This window comes from Mustela lutreola, chromosome 6 (genome assembly GCF_030435805.1).
Source record: "Mustela lutreola isolate mMusLut2 chromosome 6, mMusLut2.pri, whole genome shotgun sequence".
NCBI lineage: Eukaryota > Metazoa > Chordata > Mammalia > Carnivora > Mustelidae > Mustela > Mustela lutreola.
Genome location: NC_081295.1, coordinates 106,689,242 through 106,702,282, shown reverse-complemented (window position 1 = coordinate 106,702,282; position 13,041 = coordinate 106,689,242). Strand labels below are relative to the sequence as shown.

Sequence of the window (13,041 nt, the reverse complement as noted above, 5' to 3'; positions counted from 1 at the left end):
TGCTAGGAAATCCCTAAATACTAGAGAGAGTCCCAACTTGTACTTTTTGTCATGATGTAACTATTAACAGCACCCCTGTAATTCTCAAAAAGTATCCCCCTTTAGAAAATAATTATACAGTCACTGGTCATCCTATCTACATCCATATCCTCAACGATAATTCCACTTTCCTCGGAAGAAAATTTAAAGTCTAATTCTGACGTCAAGAAAAGCAGCTCTAAATTCAAATTAAAGAATCCTAAATTCACTACCCTCACCAAAAAAAAAAAAAAAAAAAAAAAAAAAAGAAAAAGAAAAAGAAAAAAAAAGATGCTGCTGAAAATGTTTTATTTTAAATTGCAGACTAAAAAAAAAAAGAAAAAGAAAAAAAAAGTAAGAATTACCTGTTGAACAAGGCATCTGGAAATTGGGATCATTGCTATCCAAAACAGGCAAACAGAACTGGTTACTTGCAGATCCTAGCATAGGATCCTTATCGCTGAGCATGTTCTTCAGCGAGTCCTCTAAGACATTTTGACTTGTACTAAAATCCTCACAGACTTCATTCTCCAGGTTGGATCCTAGAAATAGGGCATCATCTAAGTGTTCAGTAGGAATTAAATGATTAAATGTATCAACTATATCCATGAAGACTTCTGTGTGTCTTTCAGCCCTATAGAAAGACAAAAAAAATACCATAAGAAATAAAGCTATCAATTGAAAATCACCTAAAACCAAATTATTTTAATAGTTTTGAGTCTAAGAACACACTTAGGTATTTCTGAATTGTTTTTAAAAAAATCCTCACTGTTTTTAGAATAAACATTTGGACATGTAGAATGAGTCTTTACTAAAATGTTTCTTTATCACACATGTAGAATATCATTTTACCAGAAATCCTATTAAATGTTTACTCAATTCATTATTGGGGGGGGGGGACCTATGTATATAATCCATTAATTTCATACAGTTGAAAAAAAAATGACATGGCTTAAACCATAAAAACCATATGTTTTTAACCATAATCTTTTCATAAATTAAGAATGACACTGCTTTTACAATATATCAATATAAAAGAGCCAAAATCAAATTATTGTCCCATACCTACTAAAACTGCAAAACAGCCTTGTTTTATTTACAAAGCATTTAAATTATTTATAGAAAGGTAATATAGAGCGAAAAGGTAGTTTTTAGGGGTAGGAAGAAAAAATGGAAAGAAACTATTAATTAAACCCAACAAATCAAAACTCAAAAACCTACACATATGCAAGCAGAGACATGAACATACATGCATTTAAAGGGACTCCTTTTATCCTTTTAGTATAAAATGAGATAAATGAAAAGAAAACAACATATCAGAGATTTAAAATCATTTTACTGTTATGTGAAATATATACAGATGTAAAGCTAGTTGCCTACTGATACTACTAGGTACTGCTCAGAAAGGTCATCTAATGCCCAGAAGAGACTCGTTTAGTCAAAAGTTCAATAATTTTCAATACTGGTTCAGAAAAAACTGAACCAATATACTTTGGAAGGTGGAGGGGAGGCATCAACAAAAACATCTAATAATATTCAGTCAGCTAGAAAATTGACTGAGAACATCTTTGGTTCAAAATTCCAAGTATTTTCAGACTGGCTCCAAAGCCAGCAAAAATTTCCTCAAACTGTCATTGATTCTTTCCCCTATAAAAATGATGAAAGAAGGGGAAGTCCAAAATCTCTCAACAATTTACTGGTAATATATTATATGCTGCTAATCATTTTACTTAAATTTAACCCACTTATTTCGAATAGTAATAGGCTCTATATAGAAAATAACATGTAAATAATTTGTTTAAAACAAAATTCATTTGAACAATTTAAATGTCTTCCCCCAAAACCACAAAACAGCCAAGATTCAGTCCTAGGTCAAGGCTCCATAGCCCATAGCCATACTTCTTCCTTTCATATCAAGCTACAAGAGCTAGAAATTGACTACATTTGACTCATTAAAGGCTCTTCTTTAAAAATAATTTTCCATAATTTCCTGGCCAATCAGTGGTTCCCTGGGTCCTTGGATAACAGAAGGCTAGAATGCAAAGGGACAAGCAGATACTTTGGGAGATGTTGAAAATGCCTTAAATCATGAATGTATACCTCTGCTGAAATTATAAACCTGTTCATTTTAAGTGGAAAGTTTACTGTAGCTCAATTTAAAGTCCTGAAACCAAAAGAAAGAGAATTTCCTCTTTCTCATAAAAGTTCATCCCCTTCTAAATAGAAGGATTTTAGTATTACTTCTCAAATTTTGCAATTTACTCATGTTAAAAATATAATAAAACACTGAAATAAAATATTATTTGATTGATTTGCTGGTTATTTTATATGCATTTTCTAACTATAATATTAAAAGAAAATTATAGCTCACAATGCTGATGAAAAGTCGGGAAATGTTTTAATTCCCAAACGTTACCTGAGTCTCAGTAACTGAGAAAAGCTCAATTATCATACTTCACCAATACTTCCCTAATATGTTTTTAAGTTCCAAAAAAATTTTAGTATAGTAAATTTTTGTCAGTTAAAAATAATTTACAAAAATGTTACTAAATGTTTACACAATCAAGTAGCTAGAACTACAGACAAATTAGTTTATCTGAATGTGCTGGAATCCAAGACTACTTCCTCTTCAAAGCTGCATCCCAATTAGCAACCTTTTTTTCTCAGATGAATCAAAAAGAAAAAAAAAAAAAATGACAATTCCAGTTCTGAAAGCAAATAGTTAACTTTCCTTCAAAAAAAAAAAAAAAAGTACGCTAAATCTACTAAAAACACACTCATTCCACTAGCAACACAAATCTGGTAAATTCTACAAACTTCACCTGAAGTCAGTTTTCGGTTACTACTGGCTGTCTGCTTTCAAGTGATGGAGATATTCAGAATATTCAGAAATTATGATCACACAACTCAAAATCACAAAGGTAAGGGAGGCCAGCCCATTCTAAATAACAATCTAAATATGCAACATATTTTCTTCAGTAACACTGCTATTAGTAAACCATGCCAAAACTCCTTTATAAAAATTACTTTAAAAGCCTGTGGCATATTTTTTAATCTCAATGGTAGACAATATTTAGTCTTTAAAGACCAATTAAAAAAAAAAAGTAAAACCTACTGTAAATAAGATGGGTAAGCCAAATTTTCCAGTACAGGTATTTGGCCAAAACTGGTATATGACTTACAAAGTGTGTTCTATCTGGATTTAAATAAGCACATCAGGAAAAAAGCTTCCATGGTCAAATGTTGAGAAGGACTGGCATAACAAAGTTACCTTTCTTTAATAATACTTTTAATTCATTCAATGAACGTTTGTTAAGCAGCTACCATTGAGACATCTTTAATATTCCAACAGAGAATAAGGTATAAAGCATCCCAAACTTAAGGGTCCCAAGAAGACAATTTCTACACAGCATATCACAAGACTAGTTTTCTTGTAAAACTGTTGTACACTAGTAAAACTGACTTTTCATAAGCAGTTGCAACCGGCTCTGGGGGTAATTCCAAAGAATTCCAAAAATGATAATATATAGTCATCCCACAAAACTATCTTGAAAGTATTATTTAATGGAAGTACAAAGTCATTTATTTTAAAAAAATCAGTTTCAAGTGTTCAATATCAAAAATAAAATAATAGCATCTTCCATACTAAACTGGAAAACAAACAAGTTGATTGCAGGAATATTAATTCACTTAACATGAACATACTAATCTACTAAATGCAGAGTGGTAAACTGCGTTGGATCATGCAACAAAAAAGGACAATAGTAGAAAAACTAGTAAAATCAAAATAAAGCCTGTATGTTAGTTAATAGTAATGCACCAATTTTAATCTCTAGTTCTGATTAAGGCATTAGCATTATGTGAGATGTAACAATTAGGAAATTAGGATGAGGATATACAGGAACTCTACACAGTGTCGACAATTTTTCTATAAATCTAAAATTATTCCAAAATTAGTCTTTTTTAAAACACTAATCTAAAATTAGAGAAGGGGCAGCTGGCTGGCTCAGTCAAAGAGCACGTGACTTTTGGTATCTCAGGGTCATGAGTCTGAGCCCAAAGTTGGGTATAGTGATTACTTAAATAAATTTTTAAAAAATGATACTGTTTAAAAGTGTATTTAAACATAATAATAAAATAGAATTGGGGAGGTATTTAATAATGTGGATAAACAATCAGATCTAATTAAATAAAAAAAAGAGTTGATTCAATATCTATTAATGAAACAAACTGCTTCAGTTAAACAAATTTCTATATCTTACAATGAAACTATATTTAAATGCTTCCTTATACTTGGCATTATAAATTTAATAATTAAAACAGGGGAACTTGGCTGACTCAGTCAGTGGAGCATCCGACTCTTGAACTCAGGGCGAGAGTTCAAGACCCACACTGAGTGTAGAGATAATACTTAAAAATAAAATCTTCAACCGGCCCCTGAGTGGCTCAGTCACCAGAGTGTCGAACTCTTGCTTTCAGCTCAGGTTATGACCTCAAGGTTGTGAAATCAAGACCACAGCAGGCTCCACACTAAGTGTGAAGGCTATTTGTGATTCTCTGTTTTTTCCCTTTGTCTCTCCCCACCTCTAATAAAAAAAAATAGTAATAAAATAAATCTTCGAAAAATAAAACATAACAAGCCTATCTAGGGTGTATGCTAATTGGCTAATGATACATATATATACAATTAAACTGATACATATATATCCAATTAAAAACTGATACGGAATATATATATGCTAAAATCAGAAATTATTTCTTAGTTCACACCTCATGTTTACAGACCATAAAATATATTCAGCTAAGTCAGAGAATTTGGATAATCCACTTAATTAGTTATCATAGGTAACAGTGCAACAAATACCACTCAATAGTCAAGGAACGCACAATATAAAAGAATATAGACATATAAACAAATACAATACATAAACATCACAACAAAATATGAAAGTGTCATACTGAAGAACTGCAGACATCTTCACAGAGGAAGGTGAAACTTACGAAGTCAAGAAAAAATCTAAGCAGCTGGATTCTAAAAGTCCAGAGAATACTCCAGACAAACGCAATAGCAAGCACTAATTATGAACAACAGAGTCTGGTCCTACCAGACCATTTAGAAAGACTCAGAATACAATTTAAAAAATAAGTATTACTACCAACATTCTGAATAAAATTTAATCTAAGTTTGAAGATATTTACTGCTTTAAAATACTTGTTTTATCTTAACTCATAAAAAATTATACTGCAGGGGCACCCGGGTGGCTCAGTGGGTTAAAGCCTCTGCCTTCAGCTCAGGTCATGACCCCAGAGTCCTGGGATTGAGCCCCGCATAGGGTTCTCTGCTCAGCAGGGAGCCTGCTTCCTCCCCTCTCTCTCTGCCTGCCTCTCTGCCTACTTGTGATCTCTGTCAAATAAATAAATAAAACCTTTAAAAAAAATTATACTGCAGCCAAACTTAGTTTACGCTAAAAACCCAATATGTATTATTCCATGTATGAATAGAAAGCAGAAAGATTTAGAAAGCACCAATAGCACAGATATATTTTATATATATACTTCTACATAAATCCCCTTTTACATTAAAATTATCTCAACTTTCCAGAAGCATCTTCAAAGTAAAACTATGTGTTTTATAATGTTATCTCCTTAAAAAAAAAAAAAAAATAGATCTAAATCTAACGATAAATCAGTAAAGCTATCAAAGGCCCTAAGAGGTTATCCCATGATGAAGTTCTGTCTCATACAGTCTATGTTTGTGTGTAAGTGTATGGGGGGGTGGTATGGAGGGTACAAATATATTCAGAAGATTATAAAATCTATGATGAAAGATTAAACAGGGTCATAGTTATAGGGGAGAAGGAGGGTTTCTACATACAATGCTAAATGAAGACGTTGCTTATTATAGGGCAACATGTAATCCAAAAACTGGAAACCATGATCTGTATAAAAATGGAGAAGAGAAATCTAGGCAAAGACCTAAAGGCAAAGGCCCTGGGAGTGGAAACTTGGTGCCTCCCAGTCCCTACACTACAGTTTAAAGTAAGCCATTAATTCATCAGGCATGCTTACCATGAACAAATTTCTAATAGGCAGTAGTAGTAGAAAAATAAAAGTACTACTACTAATGGTGATGAAACACATAAAATGATGTGCTCTAATTTCACACCAGGCAATGTTCTACACGCTTTACATCAGTAATTCTCAATCAGAGGTGATTATGCCCCTCTAGAGGACATCTGGTAATCACCAACTGGAGGGCAGGCTACTGGCATCTAGTAAAATTACTACAATGCACTAGGAAAGCCCCACAACAAAGAGTTATCCAGCCAGAAAACTGCTAAAGAAACTCTGCTTTACATTTACTAATTTAATCCTCACAACAACGCTATATTATAAACAAAGAAAGAAAGAAACAAATGGAGGAAGGAGGGAAGAAATTAACTGGGATCAAGGAGATTAAATTACTTGCTACAGTAAGTGGTCTGAGATGAAATCTGAACCCAGAAAATTTCATCCGAGAATTAATGCACTTACCACTACACCCTACACTACCTGTTTATAAAGTAAAATGGATTGAATATTTACTCTGTGCCAGGCACTATGCTAAACCTAAATGCATGTCATTTAATCTTCACAACCACACAATTAGGAAGATACTATTATTATTCTTAAATTGTAAGAGTAGAGATAAAGTTTAGCAACATTACATCCAATATTACAGAATAAGTAAGTGACAGAGCTAGGAATCAATTCTGCTCTGAGACAAAGGTTAGTTCTTAACCACCATAATAAAACAATATTAAAGATAAATAAAGGTTATCCTTCCAGGATAGAGGTAAGGAAAATCACTAAACGGTTAGACCATGTGGTATGACACAATTCTAGAAAGCACAATTCTATAGAGCCAGGCAACCTTAATCAACTGCTCTAAACACACACATCAAATTCTACTTCAGTTTCATTGGTTAGAATCTATAAGCAGCAACAAGGTTCATAACTTTTCTGAATTTATCGGGTAAAAGAATATGTAAGAACCCAAGGTGTCTGCCATGCTAATACTAAAGACCTAAGAATCTAGAAAAAGAACTAGCAGGTACAAGTTGAAACTGGCAAAAGCAGAATTATACAAGCTAACTGTATTGAGTTAACTTCAAAGTTAACAACTATATCCTATTGATATTATGGGAAGCATTAGCAGTTTGGATTAACCACAGAAACAGTGGAAAAAGTTCATCATTAAAACTATGGCCGAGGTAATAATAGTCCAAGCTAACATAGTACTTTTAGCATACACTATGAGCCAGGCCCTATGCTCAGTGTATTGTATACATTATCTCATTAATTCCTCCCAACAACACTGTGAGGTAGGTGCAATTATTTTATCTATTTTACAGAAGAGCAAACTGAGGCCCAAACTATTATGTAATTTGCCCAAGATCACATATCCAGTACACCCCAACTGGAACCCAGGCAGTGTGATTCCTGAGTCTGCACATTTAAACTACTATACTTAATGCACTCTACTTACATACTAATTATTCTGTTCTTAATATATCATTAATGAAATCCCCAAAATACTCAAAGTAAAGCAACATACACTTCTTCCAAAATAGCTAGAAAATACACACTTAGCCACTCCCTACACATAAAAAATATAGTGGCTACCCTGAGTGTATATAAACATCATTTTGGAAGTTATCAACTACAAATTGCAATTTATTTTTACAGTCTACAATTTAAGAATTTTCTCATGTGGCCAACTCTCACAAATTATGAATGAACCAAAACTGTTAAGTTTAGCCTTTTTGTACAATCTACTATGCCATTTAAAACTTCTTCTAACAGACTGTGCAAATTAAAACTTCTGGATAGTATCTTGAAATTTTTATTAAATTCTTTCTCTTCATCCATCACCTCTCTTCATAGTACAAATGATCGTAAAAATGAAAATCCCCTGACCATCAAAAAATGATCTAAATTAAACACACTGCCTAGGAGTAAGTGTCCAGCTTATACATTTGACAATTCCTTACACAATGCCTTTTGTAATTCTTGCAAGTTCTTCTTTTAATTCTACTGCAATGATTTAACATCTCGTGTCTTTGAATCTTGTTTCTCAGCCTAATCCAGGTTTCTTGAGGGTACAAACAGCACCTGGGTCTCAGGTATTTTGAATCAAACCAATACCCTCAAATACCTCTTCCCAGTAATCAAACGGCAGCAACTAAAAGGGAGTTATCTTTTGCTGTTCAACATGCAACTGTACTGTTTTTAAGTGTCTAACAATTTGCCAAGTCATTTTTGTAATTTAAAAAATAAAATGTCTAAGCCTCTGAAAAGATACTCCAGGATTCTCAGAGGTGCTCCAAGAAATGAGAAACAGAGCCCAAGATGTACTGTTCCACACAAGAAAGAAATCAGCAGCCACATGTCAGAAAGAATTCCTGAAATGGGGATGAATGAAAATATTTAGAAATCAGCCCTCCTAGGGCACCTGGGTGGCTCAATGGGTTAAGCCTCTGCCTTGGGCTCATGGCTCAGGTCATGATCTCGGGGTCCTGGGATCAAGCCCCCTATCAGGCTCTCTATTCAGCAGGGAGCCTGCTTCCCCCTCTCTCTCTGCCTGCCTCTCTGCCTACTTGTGATCTCCCTCTGTCAAATAAATAAAATCATTTTTAAAAAAGAAAGAAAGAAATCAGCCCTCTTACTGATACTTCATAACACTGGTGAAGTAGGTATGGGTAATGTACAAACCTGAGATGCTTATCAACAAATCTCATTAACTCACTAAAAAAAAGAAAAGATCTTATCTCTAGACAAATAAAAAGGATTTCATGAGAAATCCGTGTAAAAAAACAAGGAAAAAAGTGCACATTTAAGAAAGCAAATTGTATCAAAAAGGTAAATACCATATTAACAAGGAAGATAACCATTATGTTTTAGCACTCAAAAAAGCCCAAACTGTATGCATAATTTACATTCATCAGTTTTTCCCAAGTAAAATCCATACTGTGTAAAAATCTAAATTCAAGATAATTTTGCAGTAATCCAAATTGTCAACTGCTGCCTTCCAAGCTTTTATCAGTAATAATTTTACTAACAGGTTATTACTTAAGTCAAAAATTATCAACCTTTCTTAATTAATTCCATTCTCAATACATTTTAAATTTTAATAGAATGGTTTTAAACGATTTTAACATAAAGACAACTTCCTTTCCACTCTTCTATTCTGAAATTTGCATTTAACCAACGCTAATTTTCACCTACATTTACACATCACTCCTCTTAGATCTGACTTATTTGCATATGCAACAGATGAGTACATCCACTCATAAACTAAAGTTATGTGAAGTCTGTCCCAACGTCATGGAATGCAAAACTAATCAGTGTGATAGATAAGGAAGTTCACTGCCCTCCCAAAGGATGCAAAAGCAGTATAATAAATCACATTTTCATGCTCATCAATAAACAGACCTATAAAGCATGCAAGGAAAAAGGGAAAACTGGTCCCATCAGTAACTCATTTGTTATCCTTTTGACAAATCACCAGTACAGCTATCAAATAAAGCTTAAAATCTATTGTTGTAATTCTGCATACTTAAATAGTGGCCCACTACAGTTGAGCAGAAGTCTTTCTGCAGCTCAAGAACGGACTGAACTGTGTGTGCGGCTTAATCAGAGCAACAAGAGCTCCCGAGGCCCCTCAAATTATGTAACTATCATAAGGAAATGAAATTTATAATTTAAAATAGTAATGGTGATAATGATGGAGAAAAAAATCATCATTGTAACATAGGGCTAGTAAACAGAATAACTGGACAGAAAATAATTATTGTAAATTAAGAAAAGGTCGACTAGTAGTGAAGGTAGAAACCACCCGAAATAGTAATCTTCACACATCTCCTGTGCTCTGGAATGAATATACAAATTCAAAAACAGCAGAAGAATGCTGCAAAGATTTCCAGGTTCTTTAACTCACGTCTCTTTCCAACCACAAACACATCTACAAACATTTTCACAATCCCAAACACTTCATTCAAGAATCAAAAAATGGTAGGAAATGAATGAGTAATGGAGGCGTAGTTCTGGAAGATCTCAAACAACCAGTTTGTAAAAAGGAAGACAAGTTCGACCCCAAAATAGTAACTAAATAGAACAATGTACTATATAAGTACTCCCTAAATAGTTCACTGTATCGTTTTTTAAATTTTAGCTTAAAATATGGTAGTAAAGCATTTGGGAAAGGCCCAGTAACCAATGTCTCTTTTAAAATTAAGTATCTCTACATGTAATCAAGATTTTTAAAAGGTAAATATCGAAGCGTAGTTGCCACTTACATTAATGATTATCCATGATCATAATCTGCGAATGATTCCTGAATAGCACCAATAATCATGCAAACTACCTCGAATCATAGTCTCTAGGAAATAGCATTTAAAAATCCAAAGATGGGAAAAGGTCATCGGCAACACATTGCTGGGGGAAAGAAGGGAAACAGGACTGTGCGCGGTACCAACATTCTCTCCCTTTCTCCCTCCTCCCCGCCCCCCCCGTGTCAGGTGATCAGTTATTTAGCACCATTAACACGCACGTATCGACAAGTGGTTCATTAAATTACTCGTATTATCCGAGGGCCAGATTCTAGGCTTCCCAATTCAAACTAAGCAAAAGGAGTCGACAGTTTGGGTCCCGAGCACAAAAGCGCGCGGTAGCGGGAGGATGGATAGAGCGCCAACTCCCCCTTCTCCAAAAGCTGGGACGGGGCTCGGCCTCGCGGCAAAGGCCAATCCTGGCCTCCCAGACCCGGGGCCCAAAGCTCAAAGCCGGACTCCTTTGGAGGGAAGAGGTCCGAAGGACCCGGTCCGGGGGCCTGCGGGCCAGGCCTTCCTGGCAGCGCCCGCGGTCCCTCCGGGCCTGCGCGCCCGCGCGGCCGCGGCGGTAGGGCACACTCACCGCCAAAGGCCCGCGAGCAGAAGCCGGGAAGAGGCCGCGGTCCCGACCCTCCGCCTGGCGACCTCGCCGCCGCGCCTCCCTCCCAGCCCGCGGTCCAAACGGTCCCCGGGCTACAGAGGCGCCGCCCGGGCAGGCCGAGGACGTTGCGCAAGAGGCCGGTGAGGTTTCCCGGCTGCGCGGGAGAAAGGCGCGGAGTGTCCGCCGCGGGAGGGGCGGGGAGGCCCGCGGAGGCGCTGTGCGTGTGGAAGGGAATGGGGGAGGGGAGGATTGCCCGTCTCCCTCCCTGGCCGCGGCCAGAGCCGCAACTCACCCAGCTCCGCCAGACGAGCGCTACCACTGGCAGCAAGAGGAAGATGGTGGCCGCCGCCGCCGCCGCCGCCGAGGAGGAGGAGGAGGGGACCCGGTGGGTGCCGAAGAGAGGGGGTACGCGCAGGACGTCGGCGTCGCTGCCACAGCCTCTTTTCCTCACCGGGCTGAGCGGCTGCCGCTGACGACACTAGCCTGGTTTCCGCGCCGCCCTCTTTATCTTCGTAGCAGCCGCCGCCGCCCAGGGCCCAAGGGTCGCTCGCCTCGTGGGGACCGTGCGGCGGCGCGAGACCCCGCAGCCATCGGCGTGCGGCGGCGGCGCGGGGGCTGAAGCCGGGACGCGTCACGTGACCCCACTGTTTACCGTTCCGGGGGCCGCGGCCTGCACGCTGCGCCTGCGCAGTGTGGGCCCTCCCGCGCCGCGCCTCCGCGGGGCCCCGGCAGTCGCACTCCACTCCGCGGCGCTTCCGCGCCCCTCCCAGTCTTCGGAGGGCGCGGCACGCCTGCGGGCCCTTTAGCTCTCGTCTCGAGGGCGGCCCGAAGGGGTGAGGCGTAGATCGATTTTTCTCTATTGTAGTAAGCACGAAGGTTTCATAGTTAATGTAATATTGATGATCAGATTTGCTCCCTCCCGATGCTTTTCATTAACTGGGTGTTCTTTCAGGAATGGTAGACTAGAGCGGAGTAGATGAGCCCTTTGCGGAAGAATCTCTGCGGGGTGTGCACCACAGGCCCATCATTAAACACCTCCACTCTCACCTTGTCTCCAAATAGCTAGTCTTTTTCGGGACGCAAGTTGCCTTCTCCAAGATTCATTCCTGGTCGAAGTCAGCAGTTCTGAAAAGGTATCAAGAGGATCTTCTGAAGGATTCTTGAGACCTTTTAGAGAAGCTTTGACAACTACAAATGTTTAAGGCCAAATTTTCTTCATCTTCTTCAACCAAAACATGTAGCAACTGATTAAATGTGGAAGCAGATAGAACAATCCAACCATCTATTCAGCCAGACATTAAAGAAATGTGCAGAAATTTAAAATAATGCCACTCTTCATTAAATTTTGTTGGAAAATGTATTTTTCATAACAGATTATAACAGTGAATTTTGTTGTATTTTTTTTTAATGTTTTCTTCTTAGATTGAATTCCTATGATGGTAAATAACCCATATAAACAAAAGCTCTTGGAAGTCCCTCAGTAATTTTTAAGAGCGTACCGGGGTCCTGAGACCAAAAAGTTTGCAAACCACTGGTCTAGAGTAGGAGCTTCCACAGCAGCTTGGGCTGACCTCTATCTCAGCCCATTAAAAGCACTATGAGGTAATTGTTGCGAGTCATCACTAGGACCAAAATGAGCCCCTTTAAGGACAGGGACTGTGTCTTCTCTTTGCAAGAACCATTACAGTACCCACTAAAGAATGATAGCCAGCACCTGCTGTGCTCTTCAGAAACTTTTACTTGTTGATTTAAGCCTTCTGCCAACTGTAGTCCACATTGTGAGATTTGTGCGGAGTAGAATAATAGCTCACAGGCATGCGGTGAAGAGCTGTTCTTTTTACTCTCTCCAGACTTCTGGTATTTCAAACACTCCCAATACTAAATGCTCTTCCACAAAGGAGGTTTAAGATTGTCCTAATTCTACTGGAATCCTAGAATTCCATCCACTGCCTTGACTCATCCATCCCTGAAAACTTGGCTTTACAATGCGGTTTTTTGTATGTGTGTGTGGTTTTTGGTGGTTGGAGGGGGGTGTTGTTTGTTTTTGGAGAA

At 37.8% G+C, this 13,041-nt stretch overlaps 1 protein-coding gene across 6 annotated transcripts in view; it reads right to left on the bottom strand.

Moving 5' to 3' along the window:
* PHF3 (PHD finger protein 3) overlaps positions 1-11,414 on the bottom strand; it is a 93,253-nt gene extending 81,839 nt beyond the window's left edge. The window contains exons 1-3 of one of the 6 annotated variants that reach the window (XM_059178354.1): positions 11,282-11,412; positions 10,356-10,494; positions 384-652 (exon numbers count right to left, since the gene is read on the bottom strand). In XM_059178354.1, the coding sequence (XP_059034337.1) occupies positions 384-652; positions 10,356-10,357 (271 nt within the window). In that variant the 5' untranslated portion in view covers positions 10,358-10,494; positions 11,282-11,412. Of the gene's footprint in view, positions 1-383; positions 653-10,355; positions 10,495-10,971; positions 11,093-11,281 lie in introns of those variants that run through there. The other 5 variants (XM_059178355.1, XM_059178357.1, XM_059178356.1 and 2 more) reach the window with 5 other exon arrangements.
* Between the last annotated feature and the right edge of the window lie 1,627 nt (positions 11,415-13,041).